General features: G+C 36.3%; 3 protein-coding genes across 3 annotated transcripts in view; 2 read left to right on the top strand and 1 right to left on the bottom strand.

Annotated features, from left to right (window-relative positions):
- The first annotated feature begins 425 nt into the window (after positions 1–425).
- On the top strand, positions 426–9,667 carry si:dkeyp-69c1.9 (uncharacterized). The gene is made up of 6 exons (XM_022676000.2): positions 426–660; positions 2,693–2,869; positions 5,712–5,834; positions 6,739–6,964; positions 7,972–8,113; positions 9,079–9,667. Exons 2-6 carry the CDS (start codon positions 2,716–2,718, stop codon positions 9,109–9,111), a joined length of 678 nt encoding a protein of 225 aa, XP_022531721.2. The 5' UTR covers positions 426–660; positions 2,693–2,715; the 3' UTR covers positions 9,112–9,667.
- On the bottom strand, positions 9,316–19,786 carry bud13 (BUD13 homolog). The gene is made up of 11 exons (XM_022675999.2): positions 19,609–19,786; positions 18,162–18,261; positions 16,837–16,921; positions 16,693–16,735; positions 15,697–16,019; positions 13,682–13,935; positions 12,185–12,293; positions 11,962–12,100; positions 11,021–11,211; positions 9,725–9,806; positions 9,316–9,637 (listed from the first exon to the last, which is right to left on the bottom strand). The coding sequence occupies exons 1-11, from the start codon at positions 19,749–19,751 to the stop codon at positions 9,544–9,546; spliced, it is 1,563 nt and encodes a 520-aa protein (XP_022531720.2). The 5' UTR covers positions 19,752–19,786; the 3' UTR covers positions 9,316–9,543.
- Positions 19,787–20,827: 1,041 nt separating this feature from the next.
- Positions 20,828–23,430, top strand: part of gig2e (grass carp reovirus (GCRV)-induced gene 2e) — a 28,652-nt gene continuing 26,049 nt past the window's right edge. Inside the window, exon 1 of the mRNA XM_049466606.1 lies at positions 20,828–20,948. The gene's annotated coding sequence lies outside the window, so the exon portion shown is untranslated. The remainder of the gene's footprint in view (positions 20,949–23,430) is intronic.

The raw sequence follows: 23,430 nt of genomic DNA, 5'->3' as shown, positions 1-23,430 counted from the left end.
TTTTAAGATATATACAACACACTACTGTTTCATTGGTTTATAAGCTTGTTCATTGGCTGCTTCATGGTCTATTTTGATGGATAATAGCTCTTAAATAGTGTTACATAAAAAAACAATTAAAAATATATAAAATACATGATGTCCATTGTAATGGATGCAGGGTCAGAAAGGGTTAATTAAGGTTGATTGGTTGATTGAAGGGTCAAACGTGTTTTGACCTATAAACATTTCAACAACAATAACATGGAGACGTAACATAAAATGAACATTCTGTACATTAGTGTGTAATTATGTAACACACTGCTGTATAATTCAGCCTGTCACATTTAAAGCACACTTCTTCTTTATGTGTCTGCTTAGGAACATATTACATTCCTGCTGAAACAAAAGCCTAGTTCAGGAGAGGCTACAGGAGCCGGACTCCACAGTGAGGCCTATTGTTCCTCAGCTGATCCTTTCACCCAACAGGCTCTCTGTAAGAATGGCACAGCCATAGCAACCGCCATCAACTAACAACTACACAACTACAGTGCTTCTCTATCAGACCACTCCATCTCGAGGATGTAAGAAAATCACAGCTGCTGTTGATTCTGCTAAAAATAATGTTCATCACACTGGATTTTTAAAAAAAGACTGAAAAAAAGAAGATTCACACTGAAGGTGAGCAATAACCTGCACTTAGGGCTGGGAAATATGGTAAAAATGTTGCATCACAATATACAGTACCAGTCAACATTTTCTGCATTGTAGATTATTAATAAAGTCCACCTCTTTGCATGTCTTGGCTGTATTTTCTCAGTCAGCTTTATGAGGTAGAGTCACCTGGAATTCAGGCTTTCAGTTAACAGCTGTGCTGAACTCATCAAGAGTTAATTACTTGACTTTCTTGCCTCTTAATGTGTTTGAGAGCATCAGTTGTAAAGAAGTGAAGAGGTAGAGTTACAGGTATACAGTGAATAGCCCTATTTGAGTAATGCTCTAATCTGTATTATGAGAAGCAAGAATTAATCAACTAAGTAAATTAGAAAAAAAATTAAGAGCTTTAAAAGGCCATTGAAAACGTCATGATGAAACTGGCTCTCATCAGGACCACCCCATGAAAGGAAGAGCAAGAGTTTCCTCTGTTGTACAGGATAAGTTCATCAGAATTACCAGCCTCAGAAACCACAAGTTAACAGCTCTCCAGATAAGAGCACCTAAATTCTATTGTGTATTGTGGTTGTGGAGTATTGTGGTTTGTTTAACACTTTAAAGTGACTATGTTAATTCTTATCTATTCATTTAAGGTCTGAAAGCTAATCTTTATAGTATAGATTAGACAGGTTAGTACCTAAAATATTAAAGTGCTAACCCTATTTTTAGGAACAAGTGATAAGGCATTGCTGTGCCCACAACTATCAATGCAAGTTTTAGATACTTTGTTTTTGGCACAGTTGCATTATTATCTGCAATTTTTCCCCATGTTGGTACATATATGATTGGCACCTGCTTTTCTGCAGTGCACTGCATTATGGGATAATAGTGTCCATCATTACCACAGTAAAAAAAAAGAAATTCAAGTAAATAACTGTTGACAATTTCAGCACAGCTGTTAACTCAAAACCTAAATTCCAGGTGACTCTACCTCATAAAGTTGTTGTCTAAGCAAGAGGTGCTACATTGAGTTTAGATGACTTTACCCTTTTAACCAGTGAATTTAATGTGTGTCCAAACTTTTAGTATTTTAGTATTTTTAGAATACCTTATAGTATTCATTTGCACGCATTGCTGACACAGATGTGCAAATGCACAAACTCAGATTTCTGTAAAGAAGTACTGCCAATAGAACTAGGATGGACCTTTTGGCACCATGCAGGTGTGGACTAGAAAGGTATAAAGCTCCCAGTATTGAGCTGTGGATCAGAGGAACTGTGTTCTCTTTAATGATGGTGCTCTATGCAGTTTTTTTAATTTGATCATACAACAATATGCTATACTCGCTAATATAAAATATCTGTACAATAGAGACAGTTACTGCAACAAAAGCAGAATAGTATTTTTTATACCCTTGATTTCAGACAAAACAATGAATGCACAGGCGTCCCAATACTTTTGCCCTCACATCCTGGACATCACGTCTTCCAGACTCTCCCCTCTGGTAGAAGGCTTCGAACAATCAAAACCAGCACAACACGACACACAAACAGCTTCTTTCCCAGAGCTGTAGCACTCCTTAACCACAGTGGACACATCTGAGTCTCCAAACATCTCACTCACTGAATTGTATTCACAACTGACTGGATTTACAATCTGCTCACTTGAACTTTGCTTATTTGCACAGCTATACAGATGTTCCTCTGTAACTTACTAAGCAATATTTAAGATAAACCTACCTCAGAAACATTCGGTTCTAATAATATATTCATATGTGTACAGTACAGATTTTATTTTATTTTATTTAGCTCTTAGCTCCTATCACTCTTCAGTGCTCTTTATTTCTGTAGAACTTTTAACTCTATTCTTATTCTATTTATTGTTTATTGTTCATTCTTTTGTAGTGTGATGTTTGTCTATAGTCTCTGTATTTGTTATGTGTCATACACGTGTTGCTCTCACCAAGACAAATTCCTTGTATATGTAACATACTTGGCGAAATAAAGTGATTCTGATTCTGATTCTGAAGTGTACTAACTGTGTGCTCTTGTGCTTATAGATTTAATCACAGCCAAGTCAGTAATGGCCACACAAAAACAGCAACGGACAAAACAGCTCAGACCACCGTCTCGCATCGGCCGGGATCTCCGAGCTGCTTTACTACATCTCAAAAATGGACAAAGGACTAAACACCCGCAGGCCTTTCCACAGCGAGGGGAACTCCCATCTGCCGCAGGTAAAAAAAATTTCTATATGTCGATTAATTGTTAGTTACTGAGAAATTATATGTGTGTAAGTATGATTAACGATAGCAATGTGAATTATCTGAGCTATTTAGTTATCTCAGTAATACACAGATCTCATATATAATATATAATATATACAACATATATTATATACAATGGAACAAATGGACATACTCACATAGTGTCAATTCTGGCATGCGCAGATGCAGATAAAAAAGGAATTAATGTATTTATAAAAGTATCAGGCAAACAAAAAGGGTCAACAATGGCAAACAGCAGTAACAAAGAGATCATACAAGGCAAGACAATATCAAAGTTCAGGCAAGAATCAAGGTCAATGACTGTGAGTAAATGAGCTGCTTATATAGGGCTAAAACCATGTGGCTAGTACTCAGGTGATCTGCTTCCTAGAAGTGTCATGTGCTGTGTCATGTAATCGGGATTGGGTGTAATGTCGATGTGTAATGCATCCTGGGTAATGTAGTCCAGAGCTGAGTGTGGGAGGAATATGATTACTTTCAGTGCCTGGCGTGACATATGGTATTTTTTTTATTGCACTTTAGGCTCATCTGGAATTCTTATTTTCTTATTTCTTATTCTTATCTTATTTTCATGCTTTATGGATATGTCTACCCATACAAAACCTCTGGCACTCTGAAATAGAGTTTTTTTATCACTCACACTGTGGTACAGCATGTTTGTTGGGTAATAATACTGTTATACTTTTATAAATATTACGCATTGAAAAAAACTTCTCTCAATCACTCAATATACACTTTATTGAAAAGATCAAGCGTTATAGACACGAAACAAATGACCATTTTTAGTCTGATTTGAATTTGGACAGAACTGGCATAGCTCTACGATGAATTTCATTTGCCCCAGATTTGTCTCATTTCTATGACTCATTTTCATATCTGGTCCAAATACGGCACAGATTCATTAACATAGATTCACCCCACTTTCTGGTCCACAAATCTATGAAATTACTGTAAACATGCTCTAATAAAGGCAAAATACATTTAACATGTATTGTTTTTGTTTGTTTTCTCTACAATCAACCAATCACAGTTCAAATACATATTCTGACTTAGAAATATCAACATAAACGCAAAAATACAGGAGTTTACAGCCATTTAAAGCTATTTTGTAGCTTGTCAAAAAATACAGGCTCTAACATACAGTACGTGATTTTATCAGGAAAAGCGCATATCACAACTTTACAATATTAAGTTATATTTGTGTGCATGTGTTTAAAGAGACTATTAGAATGTTTATGTGTTTGTGTGTGTGCTAAACTAGTTTTAGTATAGTAAGCAAATTACTTCAGTGAAAAAAGCAATGTCAATCAATTAATAGCTAACAAATTACCAAAGGCCAACAAATGACTTATAATGGGTTAAATAATAATAATAATAATAATAAAAAATTAACAATTTAAAAAAGTGTTTTAAACAGTAAATAACAAAGTTCACCTCTAAATATGTGTCTGTGTGTTTTTCTGTGCTTTTCTCTTGCCTTCTGCTGTTGTGCAACAGCTAGCTAACGCTAGTTAGCACTGACACTAGGGGTTAATGTTAGCTCAGACATTTAGCAACAAGCTAACAATTTCTCAATGTACAAAATACAGAGCTAAGCTACATATGTGTTGTTTCTTTAACACATTTACCATGCTTAATAAATATACTTTAATAATAAAGGTTACCCGAGGAAAAGCTGCTACTTCAATGCTTTTTGTGTGAAGTCCTTACTTTTTTCCCCTCAGTTTCTCCTTCCAGCTAAATTGGTGCCTAAATTGTTTAAACACTGTGACTGGTACTATTTGATTCATTTGTATGTTTATATTTAGAAATAACTACTAAATTAAACATAATTAATCTAACAATTAATGTTTTGTATGTTTATTAGGAATCATATTTTTGTCTTTATAGCTTTTTTCATTTTTTTAATTCATATATGAATAAATTCACCTGTGCCTTAAAGGACAAATCCTGTGTGAAATGGACTTGGGTTGTACTGAAACATGATAACAAGTAAGAACTTTTATTAAATAGCTCACCTCCATTTACCTCCAGCATTTCAAAATACAGCACTTTTAGCTGATGCTCCCAAACAGACTTACAATGCTACTGATAGGGGCATAGCGTTTCCAACACAAAGAAAGCACTACTTTTACACCATTAAAAAGGTGTAAAATTCTGTAATTCTGAGGTCCCTCTATCTTCAATTATACTTTACTATATTATTACTATATTACTATATTTTACTCCAGTTTAACTATAATCATTTGTTTGATTATTTGAGTTAATTATAAAAAATGTTTCAATAGTGTTTATATCAAAAAGGGCGTGCTTGTAAAGCTTAGTTTGGTTCTCCACAGAGGAGACTGGAAAATGGGTGGAAAACAAAACCCTGAAGAGGTGCAAAAAAAGGTGGGAAACAGAACAAAGGAAATGACACAAAATAGCATGCGCAAACAAATAAACAAAACTAAAACACAATCAAACTCAAAACAGTCATCTGGTTTTCTTTTATATCTTTTTATGGCTTTCTTTTCAGATATTTTCTTTTCTTTTCTTTCACCTCCTGTTATCAATCCCTCCTCTATAAAGGTGTGACCAGAATGAGTGGTTTGACTGGGGTTTATATAGATTGCTGCACAAGTGTGGCTGGTTGCCACTGATCACCACCGGGGATTCTGGGAATTGGGCTTTCGGGACCCAATACAATGTATAAATAAGTAAAACTTGTCAGAAACTCTGGCAAGAAGGGAAAAAATAAAAATCTCTTTTAAGATCTGACAAAGAACCTCATCACTACTTTCAATTTCAGGCCTGTTGCTTTATCCAGATAAGAAAGAGAAGATGGTGACAACAACAGAGATAGCGTTTGGGCCGAAAACCTGCACCAAGACTGAGCCAATAAAAATTCTACAGTGCAATCTAGTCCTGGAAGGTGAGATAATAATGAACACTGAATTTAATGTGTAATCTGTAATGTTACTATCAGCTGGGTAGTTGTATAATTTACCAAATGTTGTGTTTGTCCCAGTGTTTTAAAGTCAGCAGTTTAAACATTTTTAAAATTGCATTTATGAAAACATAAATGATTAGAATAGGTGCAAGTTTAAGAACAGAAATTAGGTTTTTAAAGTTTGTGCCATCATTGGCAAAAATGTATCTTGTCTTTTACAATAAAAACAGTTTATCCTGTTGTGATATAGGGCACCTATCACATTTAATCCAGCAGTTTAATTTTCTGACTGTATCAAGCTAAATTAGAAAATAGAAAATTGGGTATAAAACTTTCTAAACAAAATTTCCATTCAGTACAGTGAAGAAGAAATGTGTTTTTATCCAATTTTTCAATTACCTAGTTTTTTGTTTCGGCCTTTTACAAACAGAATTTTAAGTTAAGTTACGTTTTAAGTTAAGTTAAATCTTCTCTCGATTTTTAGATTTGTCAATTTTTGTATCTTGCAAATCTGATGATATAATCTTGCAAAAGCAAAAATTGTAAACTCATAAAAATAAAGATTTTTTTTTGTTTTCCTGAAAATCCAGAGATGAAAAAACTATAATTGTACACTGGTTTGCATCAAAACAAAAACAAATAATTTTATTTTTGCATTTAGCCTAAAAAATAAAATAAAATAAAAATAAATTATCTAAAAAGCACCTTATCATGATTTACTGCAAGAGTGGCAGCCAACAGGGCACTTTGTCCATTTTCTGACACTATAGAAGTTACTTCAGCAACACTTTTTCAACCATATGGGCTCTAAGGGGGGGCAGTTGCCCCTCTTGAGTCCACCAGTGTTCTGTCCCTAAACTCACCCATATCTTAACTAATACTGCAGGGGACAGAACCTTTGTCACGACCCACAGAGAGGCTTTTCAAGCTCAGCCTCAAGATGATGGGGCTCCTCTGATGGTGAAGACAGCCTCCGGAAGAGCGGAGAGGACGCCAACGCCGCACTTTCAAACCAACTACCAGAAGAACTTTCCTCAGCCACGGGGCATTTACAAGAGGAGACTGCAAGTCCTGCCCTGCCCAGATAACCTCGCCGTCAATCCTGCACTGAGGCAAGAGGGTCCACTGTGCAAATACACAAATAATCCAACATCATTCACTGCAGGGGTTCCCACACTCTGTCCAGTACAAATACAAATCTGATATATGGCCATATATGCAAACACTTGTGTATCATACAGAATTGGGCCTAGATTTCAAAAGATATTTACACATACATTAGCAATAAGCAAGTATAATTTGATACCAGCATACATGTTTGATTGAATAAAGTAGAGGACAGTGAGAGATTAAAGACAGTGTTTAAAAACTCCAGCAGCACTGCTGCATCTGATCCACTCACTGTACCAGAACAACACACACTAACACCTCATACACCACCACCATGCTAATCAACACTAATCACTGCAGTGCTAAGAATAATGTGACTTAATTCAGTATTGAAAAATATATATATTATTGTGCCATGTCTACTGACAATTCATACTGCAAAAAAAATCCATTGGCAAAAACTATACTTAATATATGTAAATTGAGATTTTGACTTACTGGGGTAAGCAGTTTTTTTCTTAGTAATATTTCTTAAAATAATATTTCTAAAAATGAATGATGTAACTTAAATAAAGCAGAAATCACTGATGTTTTACTTAAATTTGGACAAAAGAATCAGAATAACTTGACCTGTGATTTTTGTGCTTATTATTGTGAGTGAAGTGAGAATTTAAAGTAATACTGATTAAGAGCATTATTTTTTAAATAAGCAAAAAATAAATAAACTTACATTTAATAAAAGACCAATTCTTACCAGAAAATGTATTGCCTTGAAATTTGATCATTTCACTAAGATTTTTTTTGCAGTGCACTGGCTCTCTCTTACTTATACTAGCCAATTTTACCAAGCATTTTTAATAATTTATTCTCATCACCCATTAACACACTTTCACGATTCTAACATTCAGCTATATTTTTATTCTAATTGGGATGTCTTCAATTTACATGGATGATATAATGAGACAACTTTCAAAGAGCCTAAATAACAGGCTGTCTCTCTGTGTTGCAGAGCTGAGTTCAGGACAGTCCAAATGGAGACGTATCCAGAGTGGAGCATCTCTCTAGATTCTTTGCCTGTTGCTGCTCAACTTAAAGAGCAACTGACCCTTAAAAACAAGACGGCTAGGCCTAGTGCTGCCACCACCAGAAAGGTATGTCGAAATGCTTAATAAATGTCAAAAATGATTCAGACACCCTTTATAAAGCATGAATTCAGTTTAAGATGCATGCCTTTACTGAAGCAGACAGGCAGCTTGAATCATTTCCATAGTTGGGCTGTGTAGAGTGTGGAAGTGCATTCTCTTGAAGTGATGGCACTTTATCCATTAACTTTGGAATCAACAAGTTGAAAATTCTCCTTTGGAAGTTTAGAGAGTCTCATCAGTAAGCAATAGCTCCCTCACACAACAACAGTATTTCAGGCGGAAGTATTATACAGCTTATTAGCACTTATTCACTGCAGTTGGTCAGGTTTAGGTTCAGCAACAGTATGTGCTGAAAGAATGAGGTCAGCTGACTACCTGAATATACTGAATATAGACCAGGTTATTCCATCAATGGATTTTTTTCTTCCCTGATGATACGCTTTATTCCAAGATAACAATGTCAGGATTTATGGGGCTGGAATTGTGCAAGAGTGATTCAGGGAGCATGAGATCATCATTTTCACACATGGATTGAGAGAGAGTTCACCACAGAGTCCAGACCTTAACCTCATTGAGAATCGTTGGGATGTGCTGAAGAAGACTTTGTGCAGTGGTCAGACTCTACCATCATCAATGCTGCTGCAAGATCTTGGTGTAAAATGCAACACTGGATTGAAATAAATCTTGTGACATTGAAGAAGCTTATTGAAACAATGCTGAATGTGTGAATGTGAATGTGTGCTGCAATCAAAGCTAAATGTGGTGCAGAGAAATATTAGTGTGTAACCATTTTTTTGTGGCCAGGCAGTGTAATATACTGTCCAACTTCTAATTGTGGGCAAGTTTACTTTGTGGATATATAAATATAAATATAAATATTTTTACTTTCCCTTGTTAATAGTCTTTTATATAATTGAATATTGGTTTGGTCTGTAAGTCTCTAATCTAATCTGCATCATTAATCTGTTAAGACCTCCAGCTTCATCGCTCCAGTCAGTGTCTGATGATCCCTGGAGATGTTCATGAAGCACCTCAGCAGAGGCAGAAGATACAGAAGAGATGACACAGAATGAAGAGAAACCATTGAAGCTCTGCAGTGAACCACCACCCAGCAGCAGCGCCGCAGTTAAACAACAATTAAAGCATGTGAAGGAGCGTTAGCGTCCAACAAACAAATTACTTTTATAAAATTCAGTCAACACAACATGTTAAGAAAACATAATATTTAATAAATCTTACGGTAAACCTGATGCTCATATACAACCGCTAAATTTAACACTCACAAAACCTATTTTCCCTGCTATGTGTTTGATCTTGGTTGAGGATAACAAAGGACGTTTCAATCAGACAGTCTATTCGGAAACATCAGGAGCAGTGCCGGTGAGAAGGAATGATACAGTACACAGGGATGGCTGTTCTTGGGCTCTGAAACGTGTCTACATGTCCTCCACACTCCACTTGTAAGCTTCCTCTTGGACAGCTTTCTTATCTGCAATCCTGCTGTAGCGCTTCTGTTCGAACCCATTGGACCTACAATAAAAGAAGATATTTTAGTGAGAACTCTGTATACATACTGCATGACTGATTTCATTAAAAAGATGCTCTTTATTTCTGCACCTGTCTACTCCATCCCAGCGATAGCCTGGCATGAGGTTGAAACGATTTGGGGGTGGAGCTGGGCCTTTGTAACGAGGTCTCTCTTAAAAAACAAAAAGGGGTAAAATTATAATAATTAATACAAAAGTTAAACAAGTGCAATAGATAGAGAAACATGCACATTCAGAAAACATTCAGAAAACATACACTTTAACCTCATAAAGACATTTATTTAATAGCTCTCAATTAACAAACAAGTAGCCACAGATGGGGCTTGTCTGATGAAGCATGATTTTTAGATTAGTTAAAGTTTAGTTTAATCTAACAATAGATTTTATGATGGTGGTGAGATTATTCTGTACTCCTACCTTGCTGTAGAGTTAATAAAGTTCAGGATTTTTAAGATCATAAAAAGCTTTTAGATTTATTCAGGACTAATTTTCTGAAAGATGCACCACCTTCTGCTCTATTTTGTCATCACACTGTTTTTCTAGGGACCTTTGCATATAACTCAAAATATAGTGTTTATAAGAATAGTAGAAAATAAATACCAATAAAATCAATTCAGAGGCCCTAAAAAAGTGATCATGCTGCTCCTCACATATCTAAATCCTTTACCTTCTACTTCTGTAAAGAGTTTATAGTCCAGGTCTTTCTTTAAAGAAAAAACAGGCACTGATTGCCTCAAACATGATCACGCAAAAGTATTATTCATACAGGGTTTGGACAATGAAACTGAAACACCTGTCATTTTAGTGTGGGAGGTTTCATGGCTAAATTGGATCAGTCAGGTGGCCAATCTTCATTAATTGCACATTGCACCAGTAAGAGCAGAGTGTGAAGGTTCAATTAGCAGGGTAAGAGCACAGTTTTGCTCAAAATACTGCAATGCACACAACATTATGGGTGATATACCAGAGTTCAAAAGAGGACAAATTGTTGGTGCACGTCTTGCTGACGCATCTGTGACCATGACAGCAAGTCTTTGTGATGCATCAAGAGCCACGGTATCCAGGGTAATGTCAGCATACCACCAAGAAGGACCAACCACATCCAACAGGATTAACTGTGGACGCTGTTAGAGGAAGCTGTCTGAAAGGGATTTTTGGGTGCTAACCCGGATTGTATACAAAAAACATAAAACCACGGCTGATCAAATCACGCAGAATTCAATGTGCACCTCAACTCTACTGCTTCCACCAGAACTGTCCGTCACCACAATAAATTATAGTGGTCTAAAACCAGGTGTTTCAGTTTAATTGTCCAACCCCTGTAGATATTAAACATATCTTGAAAAACAAAAACAAAAACACTTACCCTTGATTCCTTTGCTTTTAGCGTTTTTTTCTTTTTTCTTGCGCAGCAGAGCAGCCATAGGATCTCCCTCCCTCTCCTGTTCTCTCAGCATGCGATCCAGGTCCTCATCATCAATATGACGCGCCAGAGGCTTCTCTGCCTCTCGTATTGCATCAACCACATTCTGCTCCTGCATCTGACTCTGAGCCAGTCTGAGAAAGAGGAGCAAATGAGAGAGAGAGAGAAAAGAAAAATGTATGATATTTAAAAATATAATTTAGAACATTTGTTTGCAAAAAAAAAGAGAAAAATAAAATAACAAAACAAGATAATGCAAAGAAAACAAGTTCATATTCATAACATACAGAAATCAATATTTGGTGGAATAACTCCACCACATTGGTTTTTAATCACAGTTTTCATGCCTCTTGGCATGTTCTCCTCCACCAGTCTTTCACAATGCTTTTCAAGCAGTTCAGTTTGGTGTGATGGCTTGTGATCATCCATCTTCCTCTTGATTATATTCCAGAGGTTTTCAATTTGGTAAACTCTCATTTTAAGTGATATATTTTTTTTCATTTGAGATCAAAGATTTAATTGTTTTAAATTGAGCATTTATAGCTTGACTGCCAAATGTACAGTATTGCAATTTTTAAAGAACAGAGTAATTTTATGTTAATAAAACAACACTGGGCAGAAATAATCTGTTATGGAAAATGAGAACAGTGTAAAATTTATTTTTGCATCAAACAACAAGAAGTTGTAACATTAACTAGTTTCATATGATTTTACATGACTTATGACGTGAATATTGTGCATGCCTGCACTGTGATGTCGAAGCTCAAACAATATATTGTGCAGCCCTAAACCCAAGAGATCCATATTTCAGTGACCCCAATATCACTTCCTGTAGATAACTTTATAAATAGAGAGACAGAATACAGACAGTAAACAGACATTACCCTTTCCCCCACTGCGCATATTTCTCATCCTTCTCAGCTTTCTCCCCAGCTTTCCTTCTCTGCTCCACTCGCTCTGACTCCAAGTCTCGCCTTTTTCCTGATTTATCTCTGAAAATAGTCTCTGCATTCCGGGAATCCTCTGGAAAAGGGATATAGACAAGTTAAGCATCATCTAAACACATGAAATTATAATTTTTATTTACTATCTAGATATTTCTGAGACCTTCTAGAGGCTGGTTTTGTTTTTCTTTCCTGCGGTTTTCTTCCTGCTCTTTACGCAAGATGTCAACCGAGACCAGGCCAGCAGCTCCACCAGATAACATTCGAGGGCCCTGAAAGCAGAAATGTTTAATAATTTATAGCTGACTCTTTAATAAAACAATTCAAGATTAATGTAGACCTTTCTGGGTATAAGCGTCAATGTCAGTACTAGGAACTAGCTTTAACCCATTAAAGCCCAGATCCGTTTCTGTATATTGTTACAAAATAATCTACATTAAATCAGATAATATCAACGAGCAGCTTTATGTTTTTTTTCTTATTGTGAGCACATTACTGTACATATTTTAAACCTCTATGCCATGGATTGTTTTTTATTTTGTTGGAAGAAAAATAATAACCACCACTACTTAATCCCCCTAAAAAAGTCGGCTAGCTGCATAATGCAGCCCTAAGACAGCAAACACCGTTTTAGTTAGTAAACAGAAATAAAGATTTTTTTTAAATTTTCTGACAAAATTCAAAGGATGGTATAATAACCAAAAAATGGTTTGCTTTCAGAGGCGGGTTATAGATAAAGCTACTATGTAATCTACATTGCACAACAACAATTATTACAACTATTATTAACATTTTCTACTGGAAATCAGGTCAGAACTAGTTATATGGATCGTAAAACATTAAAATAAGCATCTGAATGGTTAAAAAAATGGAACACATTTGCAGAATCAAAAAATACCCTTGTAAAATGAGCTAGTTTTATTTGTAGAACTGACCCAGGGGATATTAATGAACACAGATTCACTTAGGGATTTCTTAGTTAAAGTGAATGGCAAAGTTCTTTAAGGAACTTCATAAAGCTTTTAAAGGGGTCCATGACACACGTCATCATGGGCTCTTTTGGTTTAAAATGAATGCATTTTTGATTACATTTAACCTAATTTGTTATTTTGAAGTGAAGGGACACCGAGCCAATGAAATGTGGTTGGAATCTAAGGAAAGTATCCATGCAGGTGACTGGTTAAAATGTTTTGTTGTATTAAGATAGTGAGAGGTAAAAAAAATATAGATATTACAGAAATAATCTATAAATGAATATAATGAGTAAGAAAAATTTAAATAAAATATTGGGGCTGTGTCAAACCAAAAATATATAGTGAAAATAAATGTGTAATTGCATAAAAAACACTATAATATGCTTAAAACATCCACAAAACGAACCACCAACACCAATCATGCATGTAAAATATGCTTTAAAATGTACACCATTTTTATAAGTACAATACTGCACAACATACTACTGCGATACTTGGTAATATTAATATATTATATTAAATATAAAACAGTTTAAAGGATAAAAAAGAAGAAGTTAAAAAGCAATTTGAGACTGTTCTGGACTTCTTTTTTTTTTACCCACAACCTCAAAAACACTATAACCACAACCTCAACCAACCTTTCTGCCTTTAAGCATCATTTCATTCGAGCTCATCATCCTGCTTACCGTCTTTGCAGTAGGTGAGCCTGTCCTGCGAGGTGGGGAGAGGTCTGAGTCTGAATCTCGGCCACCCTGCTGTCTCTTCCTGGGTGGTGAAAGGTCTGAATCGGACCCTCTTCTTCCTGACGCTCTTTTCCTGGGAGGAGAGAGATCTGAGTCCGAGCCCTGCCTGGCATTAGCGCGTCTCCGGGGAGGCGACAGGTCCGAGTCTGAAGCACGAGACTTTGAAGAGGATTTGTGCTTTTCTCTCTGTGAGGTATCTGCAAAACAAATGCAGCATATAGTATTATCTTTTGAACTCCTACCTCTTGTTTTTGAGAGTAAACCTTTCCCTTGGAACAGAATTACAAGAGGAAGGGGCAAAATCCTTCCCTTAGAAATAGGGCCAATCCTTTAAGAACCAGTAGACAATCCTAGAAGCTGATGTGGTGATAGCAGTGTAGCGCTAAAGTGCAACAACCTAGCTGCTGGTTAAGTACTTAACTTCAGAGCAATCTATGTCTTTAGAAAGAGTTAGATTGTACAGAAATCAATTATCATAGTCTATTCCTTAATTCTTATATATATATATATATATATATGTACAATACATCAAAAACATAATAAATGTATAACAGTGCAGGGAAAGCACAAAAAGTCAGCAGGGCTTGTACTAGGCACTTTCCCATTGTATTTAAATGAATTACATTTGAAGTTATATACAAAATATGAAGTAAAGGAAGTAGAGAAGTATGACTGAAATGATATAGATTTAAGTAACAACTGATCCTAAAGTGGTCTTTAATTAGCTTTTTTTTAGGAAATCAGATTACTGGAAGATCTTACGTCGGGTGGTAGATAGTTCCAAATACGAGGATGAAATTGTGAATTGACGTAAAGTAGTTTTATAAAATGCGGGGTGTAGGTTGTCAGAGGCTCTGGTAAAGTGGTGATGGATGTGAGAGTTGAATAGGGGTATGTTTTGGAAACAGTCTGGTAGGAGGTTTTATTTAAATAAGAAAATTAATCAACTTGTTTAAAAAGGTTTAATTTTATAACCATTTAGGATCTTTAATTTCACAAACAGAGGGCGAGAGGCAGCAGTAAATGGAGAAGAAGTGATCATTCTAACCTACTGTTTTTGGAGAATATGTAGGCCTGTGAGACTGCTTTTGAAGGTACTAGCCCAGATGATATTGCAGTATGACAGGTATGGATAAATAATTCATAATTCCTCAGTGATGGGGGCTGAAATTAGCCTTTATTCACTTTAATTTAATTTTATTTTTCCATTCCACCATAAATCTTGCAGCTTCTTATGTTTGTTACACCATTTAAGATGGAACAAGTTAGCTAGCTAACTACTAATACAAACTATTAGCGATTTTTTATGCTTGTTATAAAGTAAACAGCCATAAAACAAGCAAAGTGCGGACCACGCCTAAATGAAGTAGAGAAAGGAAGGAAAAAGGGGAGGGAACTCGGGGAATTTTGGGCTGGAGTTCTGAACTGCGTGCTGAAGGAGTGTGCAGTTATATCCCCCCCCTTTTTTATTTAATAGGAAGTGATGGAGTAGAAGAAGGGGGGTTGTTGGGGAGGAGCTGGGTTGCGAACTTTCGTCACGAGAGGTAGTTAGTTAGGGCAGGTATTTATAGGGCGGCTGATTGATACAGGGTGGGGTTAGAATGTAGGGTTCGGGTGTGGTCCTTCTCTCAAACTTTTGTTATTACATAACATCACTTATCGTCATTTTTAACAAGGAAAATACCCAAATTTGTGGGTTTCTTTTGATCACTTGTGCTGCACCATCTTGCCAGTGATTCTCATAGCCATACGTTTAGAGTGCTCCCCTGAAAATTCTAAATTGCAGGGCCATGTAGCCCCAGCACTTTCCCTAACCTACCCCTCCATTCTAACAGCTTAAGAATCAGGACATGCAAAACAAAGGGTCAGGGCTAATCAGTGGGGAAAATGGGATTGGGTGAAAGACTCCATGGAAATGGCGCAAGTGTACGAAAAATCAAAGAGCTTAGTACCCGTACCTCTGCTCTGTTGCCTTTGTGAATTAGAAGATGAGCTTTTCATAATCTTTCGTGGAGGAGAAGGTGACGAGGAGTCATGCCGCCTGCGTGATGTCTCTGCCTTTAGTCTTGGTGGGGAAAGGTCTGGAGAATCGTGTCGGATTCTCCTCTGTGGCGAATGGTCAGGCGAGTCGTGGCGGACTCTTCTTTTGGGGGACAGATCAGGGGAGTCGTGGCGGACTCTCCTCTGTGGTGAAAGATCAGGAGAATCATGGCGAGTTCGACGCACTGGAGAATTATCAGGAGAATCATGTCGGACTCTTCTGTTCCCTTTGACTTCTGAACTAAAGAGAGAGGAACACACATACAGAAGTAAAGTCAAGATATTCATAATCAACTTCAAATCGCTAAAATATAAACCTTTTTAAAATTCTTAACTTTTTATAAAAGTCAATCGAAAATGATTTTAATTACATATATTTTAGAGCATGTATACTGGTTTCTCTGTCGATAAATGTCCCACAGTATTTGAAGAACCTTACATCTTGGGTTGAACACAGAGCCCATTTCCATCCAACTATTTCCTACACAGCGCCAGTAGCCTCCTCCCACCTAACAGCTAGGCTACTGTGGCAATTTATGATCAAATCAACAACATTAAAACAGAACCTGAAGAACAACATTCTATCAAAAAGTGAAAAACAGAAAAAAAAAAAAAAAAAAAAGATTTTGGAGAATTAGGGCAGCAACTGATTATTTTGGTAGGCGACTATTTTTCCCCTCTAATTAGCGGTTAGTTATTTCTGCCGTGCTTTTCATCTTTGTTACCTGAAGGTACGGCTTTAAGCTGTTCCTAGCTTCCTCCATTTTCGCTAGAGAGACTATATCTTCGCTATAGTCAACACTGAAATTTGGATTAAATTTTTTTTTTAAATCAACATCGACTAATAGTTGCAGCCCTACTGACCATAAGATAATATATAATTCTTGTCAGCTGTTAGGATAAAGTTGAGTTACCTTGAATGTGAAACTGGAGATTCTTGGGATTCCTCATTTGTTGCTGTGAAATTTGACATAAACAAGAAAACCTAAATTACATTCAGTAAGAAACTAAACATTTTAAATTTAATCTCATTAGAAAGTCAAGATATGACATCTCACCTCCCATTATCCTCCACTTGTTACTGGTTCTAAATGCTTCCAGTTGCTGGACTTCATCTGGACGTTCGTCTATTATCTCTGCAACCTGCAAAGGAGACACTATGCTTCAAGAATGGAAGATGAAGCAGCTCGGCTGCAGAGATGACTTAATCAGGCAGAACATTTTACAAGTTAATTTTTTATCAGGCTCATCCACAGATGAATGGGTAGGCACATATAGGAACGTGCATACATGGGATATTTAGTAGTGAGGAAATTACACGACTGGTCTTGTTGCACAGGTGCTGCATCCTATCAGGGTACCACAGTGCTGGAGTTCCCTGGGCCCTTGAGAGAGACCCATTCTTTCACTAATGTTTAAAGAAGCAGTCTGTATGACCAGGGTCTTGGTTTCATTTACCTGAGGCTATGGAAGTGACTGGAACCTGTGAATACTTTTGATAATATAATGTAGGTAAAAAAAAAAAGTCATATAGTGTAGATGTGTATATATGCACACCCAGTCAGTCCAGTTTATCTTATATCCAATGACATTTGCATATTGCACCTACCATCTATTGCACTGATCCACCAAAGTTTTTAAATCTGTCTGTTCATCGACTGTACTGTAGTATTTTATGTCCGGGAAATCTAGCTATCGCTATCCCACTATGTGGGAATTCTGGGTTGATGCAGATATCCAATATTACATGCATTATATGGATATAGCTGCCGATTCTGATGCAGATATACACATGTATAACTTACAGAGAGACTAGAAATCACAGTATAACTTTTTAACTTTAAAGTTGATACAAAAAAGGCTTATATCAATATATTTTAGTACTAGTAGCATGGCCAGTGTTAGCCAATTGTAGTAGAGAACGAACACCTTTTCCAGCATACAATTAATACATCAGAAACTACGGGTTTGAAATATTGGCCATATTGGGGGGGGGGGGGGGGGGAGATATAATTCCATTATCATTGTGCATCTCTTATATCTAAGGAATAACCCTGCTAAAAATCCAGCTCAAGACCAGCTGGTCAAAAAGAAAAAAAAAACATTCCCTATGCTGGTTAGGTAGCTCGTTAACTAGCTTTTGACAGGAAGAGACTATGTGGTTTTCAGGGATGATTGGCTCATCTTTGGTTAATTCTTTTAGCAGGGATTGATATAGTCCAATCTGCCCTTTGGAAAAGATTTGGACACCTCTCCTTAAGGTGTTTTGTGACCTGAATAAGAGTTTTACTGTTTTTACATAACTGGTTGAAGTTCTACATTTGAACTCTTTATTAAATATAATTTAAATGCATTTCAATTAAATTTAACTAGTGTAATATACCACAGGCGCCTCTTCTTCTTCCTCCTCCTCCTCCTTGTTTTCCTCTTCTGTCTTCGCGCTCAGCTGCCTCCAGTCAATATCATCATCTACAATCTTCATCCTAAAACAGTGCACACAAGAACACTGACCTGTACATTTCATTACAGAGAGTGTAAACATTTCAGTAACATAAATCACTGTACTCTGCATGAAAGTAGGGGTGGGCGATATGGCTCTAAAATAATATCAGGATATTTCAGGGTATTTTTGTGATAACGATATACTTGGCGATATAGGAAAACAGAAAAATAATTAATTGATTTCAGGAATATAGTATAAGAGTAGAACAGCATAATCATAATGTGGCAAAATAAAAGATATAGCATAAAATATTATAATGCAGCAAAAAATATTGCAGAATATTTAGTGCATGCATATAAACTGCAAACTAAAACAATTATACAATAAATACACCTAAAGCTTCACAGTAAATAATAGACTACTTTTAATACAGAACATCTCTATTAGAACATCTCTAATCAGGATATGTATTTTTAATATCATGATATTTCTGTGTCACGATATATATTGTATACGATATAATATTGCTCACCCCTACATGAAAGAGTATTTGAATATAAATTTTAAGAAGATACACTTCTGGAATATCTTTTCCTCGAGTCAAAACAATAAAAACACCAAAATAAAAACAATGCTTCATAAGATTATCAGAATATCTTTAAGTACTGTGATATAATCTCCGTGGTCCACTGATATTTGCTTCTGTCAGAAACCTGTAAACAACTCTTTCATGTTGCAGTGATTTTCATATTTTACATGTATCCTTTCCTAAAGGTAGACTTTTAAAGTTATAGTGTTTACTAGCGGTGGGCAATATTATATTGTATACGATATATTGTGACACAGAAATATCATGATATTAAAAATCAATATTGTGATAATAGAGCTTCTCTGTCTTAAAAATAGTCTATTATTTACTGTGAAGCTTTAGGTGTATTTATTGTATAATTGTTTTAGTTTGCAGTTTATATGCATGCACTAAATATTCTGAAACGTTATTTGCTGCATTATATTATTTTATGCTAGATTTATTTTGCCACATTATGACTATACTGTTATACTATTATACTATATTCCTGAAATGAATGAATTATTTTAGTTTTCCTACATCGCAAAAATACCCTGAAATATCGTGATATAATTTTAGAGCCATATCGCCCACCCCTAGTGTTTACTATAAAAAGCAGCATGTAAGGTTGAATGGGTCTGATTAATGCTTACTATAACACTGTATTTAATTCAGTAGTGTACTGTAGGAGTTCCCCGCTCTATGGGTTATAGCTGTAGTGTTAGCATAGCTTAGCTTAGCATAGTTTCTGTGTGTTTTTGGATTGTTTAGCTTAGCATTAGCATAGCTCTGAGTTCCTGCAGTCCCGGCCGCACTCACCCTCTCCCCGGGGCTTTAACCCGCTTCTTCTTCCCCTTCTTCTCTTTATCCGCTTTATTATCCGCATCTTTACTCAGATATCGCTTTAAATAATCCGCTTTAGACAGAGCAGCGCCTTTACTCAGCCCTGTGGAAGCGGCCATCGTGTTTATGACCGACGTCACAACGACAACCGGAGCCGTTGTGGGACATACAGTACAAAACGCTTTTTTTGTGGGAATGACTAAAAACTTCATTGTGAAATATACTGTTGTACCAGTCATAAGTCTTTCAGTCTTCTTATTTAATGAGTTTTATGTTTTTTTTTACATTGTAAATATAAGGTTGAACTAATAAAAAACTAAAAAAAAAAAAGTGTTAAACAATCCAGAAAATCGTTGCTGTCCAATGAAAAACAAGTATCTCCATTTTTCATTTGTCAAAAATTTTTGATGAATCTACCAATAGAAGTTCTAGGCTACGCCACAGAGTCCTATAGTGCACTATCCCCTTCCCCAAAACACATTTTTGCAAAATATATAATGACTATTTTTGGTTCTACTAACCACAAAATCAAAGCTATGAAAGAAATAGCTGTTATTGTTTTTGCAGCAATACAACTCCAGCAAGATTTGCATGACTTTATTACAACACTGGAAATTTACAGTATAACAGCATTATACATTATACAGTATCAGACATCCCAAGTTGCAAAAGTTGATTTCAGGGAGCCAGTACCGAAATGCGGGAGACTCCCGCAACTTCAGGGAGACTTGGTTTGTCTGCAGTATAAGCACCCAATGTTCTAATGCTGTTCAAGGATCAATATTCTTGGAGGAGAACAATAATGTCCAGCGTTGCTCACCATCTTTTTTTGGGAAAAGAAAGCCATTTATCCCACAAGAAAATACAGCAATAATACAGAGATAAAAAAACAACTTCTTCTATTTTTATATTTCTTTCCCCCAAACCTACAAACCGAGATAAAATGCAGTGAAAGTGATTATGAATAATGGAGTGTAATCATGTTGACCCAATTGAGCTTTTCTTACATAATTTATATAAATGAAAGGAAACAGTGGTTTATATAGTGAACAGCTCTACATTAATGCTGTTTATTACTATTTAAGCACAACTGCAAATAAAATATGAATAAAACTGCCTTTTCTAAAATATGGAGGTTCACATAGAAGGAACTCCCCAAGAAGACTGGCTATCTACATCTATCTATTTGAAACAACAACAGGATGTCTGTGGGTGTCTTTTCTACACGCTCATGATCAGGAAATGAAAAGTAACGGTTTGTTTAAGGCTGCGCTCATTTCTAATCCTCCAGATCATTCTGTGATAATCAAACCCAGGTAGGCATTAAAACTTAAGCTTGCTCTTTTAAATATATATTATATATACATATACTTGATCTCCTTCTGACTTTGTGATTAATGAAGAATTAAACTTTTTGTTTAGACACTTTATGAGGACGGGGGTGGGGTGGAGGGGATTTCAGTACATGTAATGAGGCTTGCAGAATCATTTGTTTAGTCTTATCTGTATACTCTGTATACATCATGTACTATTCATTGCATTTCCTGTGCCGTAGGATATGAAGCCATCTTAATAAGTTGTGACATGTTGACATGGGCCATCATGCCACTTGACTTAAAAAAGACAAGACTAGATTACCCATTATTAATCCCATAGAAGAGACATTTGCAGTGTTACAGCAGCACAGTGGATGAAAATGTTAGGAAATATAAAAACAATAAATAAAACACAATGAACATTTTTTTAAAAAGAAATATAATTGATATATTTACATTTGTCTATTAGGTCATCTTCTAACAATTTTATTTTTTTATTACCATTAGAAGAACAGAAGTTTCTAATGGCAACAAACTTAATGCTTGATACAGATATATCATTTGAATGTGTAAAGGCAACACTAATGCTCACCAAAGTACACAGCTGGCTATACGTGGGCCTGTTTTTTTGCCTGAACATTGCAAATATAAATTTCACCCAGAATTTATGTGTCTTTAAGACTTCTTTAAAATGATTAAGCACCAAATTGTATCAGTATTTTGTATTTTTTGCAGTGATCTGAACACACTCTGTGGACTTCATCATGTGGGCAGAAAACGACTCGGGTCCTCCAGGAGTGCCTTGTCTTGAGAGCCGTTCAGAGCCTGTAGAGGGAGGAGTGTATCGGATGTATCACGGCACTTCTCGACCTGCTGCTGAGAGTATCATGGCTCATGGGTTTAAGCAGTCTGTAGACGGCATGCTGGGGCGTGGTGTTTACCTCAGCCGTGATCTTAATAAAGCCAGCAGATACCCTCTGAATTTACCTGAGAACCAGAGAGTCGTCCTGCGTGTAAAAGTTAATGTAGGAAGAGTGAAGAAAATTGATCGTCAAGGTCACCCACTGCAGAAGAGCTGGCACGATCACGGGTACGACACTGCCTGGTGTCCTCCAGAGTGCGGCATGGTTCCCAGTGGTCTTGAAGAAGACTGTGTGTGGGATCCCAACCGTATCCAGGTTATTAATGCAATTAAAGCAAGACGATAAGGGTACGTTAAGGGTACTGGAATCACTTCCAGCACTAGGACCAACAGAATGTTTTATACAATGCTGACGTACAGTATTAAAGTTAGTTATGATAAACATTCTACTTTATTAAGTCTAGAAAATAGAAATTCAATCAATAAAGAACTGAGGATCTTATTCACTTCTCTATGTTTTTTATCCATCTCTCTCAATTCAGTTAAATTCAATTTTATTTATATTGCACTTTTTACAACAGAAGTTGTCAAAATGCAGCTTTACAGAGAAAAACAGGTTCACGCCTCTTATGAGGAAAGAGATGATAGAGAGCACAGAGATCAATTATTCTAGTGACATTAAGAGGAAGAAACTCTAGGAGGAACCAAGACTCATTCAGAGGAACCCATCCCTCTCGAGTCGACCCGCTCACTACAATCAAATAACAGAACAAAACATGTGGAGCTATATCTAATGTAATAGGTACTTCAGGAACAGGGCATCTCGATACATGTAGAAGAGATAGATAGAGAACACAGAAAGGCAGAGAAATTGAACTATTTTTGCCTGGATGTATGTAGAACAGTATGTAGAGTGTGGCTAATGACAGCCTAACTAAAGGCAGAGAGCCAGAAGGTAACACAGACACGGAGGCACCCTGAAAGACTGGCATCCACCCACTCCACCAATAGCAGTACCAGCATCTCAGTTTATCCACAATTCCCTTTATCCATGAACCCCTGGATCTGCAGCCTTATCTAAAGGGAAAAACATTAACTATCAAAATCTAAACTAAACAAGTAAGATAAAGATTGAGACTATGTCTGAGTCCCGAATATATTCTGGAAGATTATTCCAGAGTTGGACATTTGGCATAGAAGACAGTGTTGTTGAGCAAATAACATTTGACTTCAATGATTAGATTAGATTATTATTCACAGCTCTGGAATTATTATTTTAGCTCTGGAAGCTTCTTTGGAAGGGTTACATTTCTCAACATAGTACTTTCCGATTCCCCAAAGATGCCCAACAGGTTTCAGATCAGGCAACATGTTAGGCCAGTTGTTGATTTTTACTTTCGTTTCTTCAAAAATTAATCTGTGTTTAAGGTTTTTCTGATATTACATGGCCCAGTTCTGGGCCCAGCTACCACTTGTATCTTGCTTACACGACCCAGTGGAAGGACACTGATAACTCCAATTTACATCATGGTGACCGCAAACAGCAGCCGCAGCCAGCTATAATTGGGGTAGTTTATACTAGTGGTGTCAATTAAAATACTAGTATATACTAGTATGTTT

Source organism: Astyanax mexicanus, chromosome 17 (assembly GCF_023375975.1).
Source record: "Astyanax mexicanus isolate ESR-SI-001 chromosome 17, AstMex3_surface, whole genome shotgun sequence".
In the NCBI taxonomy this organism is placed as follows: Eukaryota; Metazoa; Chordata; class Actinopteri; order Characiformes; family Acestrorhamphidae; genus Astyanax; species Astyanax mexicanus.
The sequence above is the reverse complement of the archived record's forward strand: the minus strand, read 5'-3'. Positions and strand labels throughout refer to the sequence as shown.

Coding starts and splice junctions, on each gene's coding strand:
- si:dkeyp-69c1.9 (XM_022676000.2), top strand. CDS start 2,716: ATGGCCACACAAAAACAGCAACGGACAAAACAGCTCAGACCACCGTCT. Junction 2,870..5,711: donor GGAACTCCCATCTGCCGCAG/GTAAAAAAAATT, acceptor TTTCAATTTCAG/GCCTGTTGCTTTATCCAGAT. Junction 8,114..9,078: donor GTGCTGCCACCACCAGAAAG/GTATGTCGAAAT, acceptor TAATCTGTTAAG/ACCTCCAGCTTCATCGCTCC.
- bud13 (XM_022675999.2), bottom strand. CDS start 19,751: ATGGCCGCTTCCACAGGGCTGAGTAAAGGCGCTGCTCTGTCTAAAGCG. Junction 16,736..16,836: donor CAAGTGGAGGATAATGGGAG/GTGAGATGTCAT, acceptor CAAATTTCACAG/CAACAAATGAGGAATCCCAA. Junction 16,020..16,692: donor TCTCCAGTTTCACATTCAAG/GTAACTCAACTT, acceptor CTCTCTCTTTAG/TTCAGAAGTCAAAGGGAACA.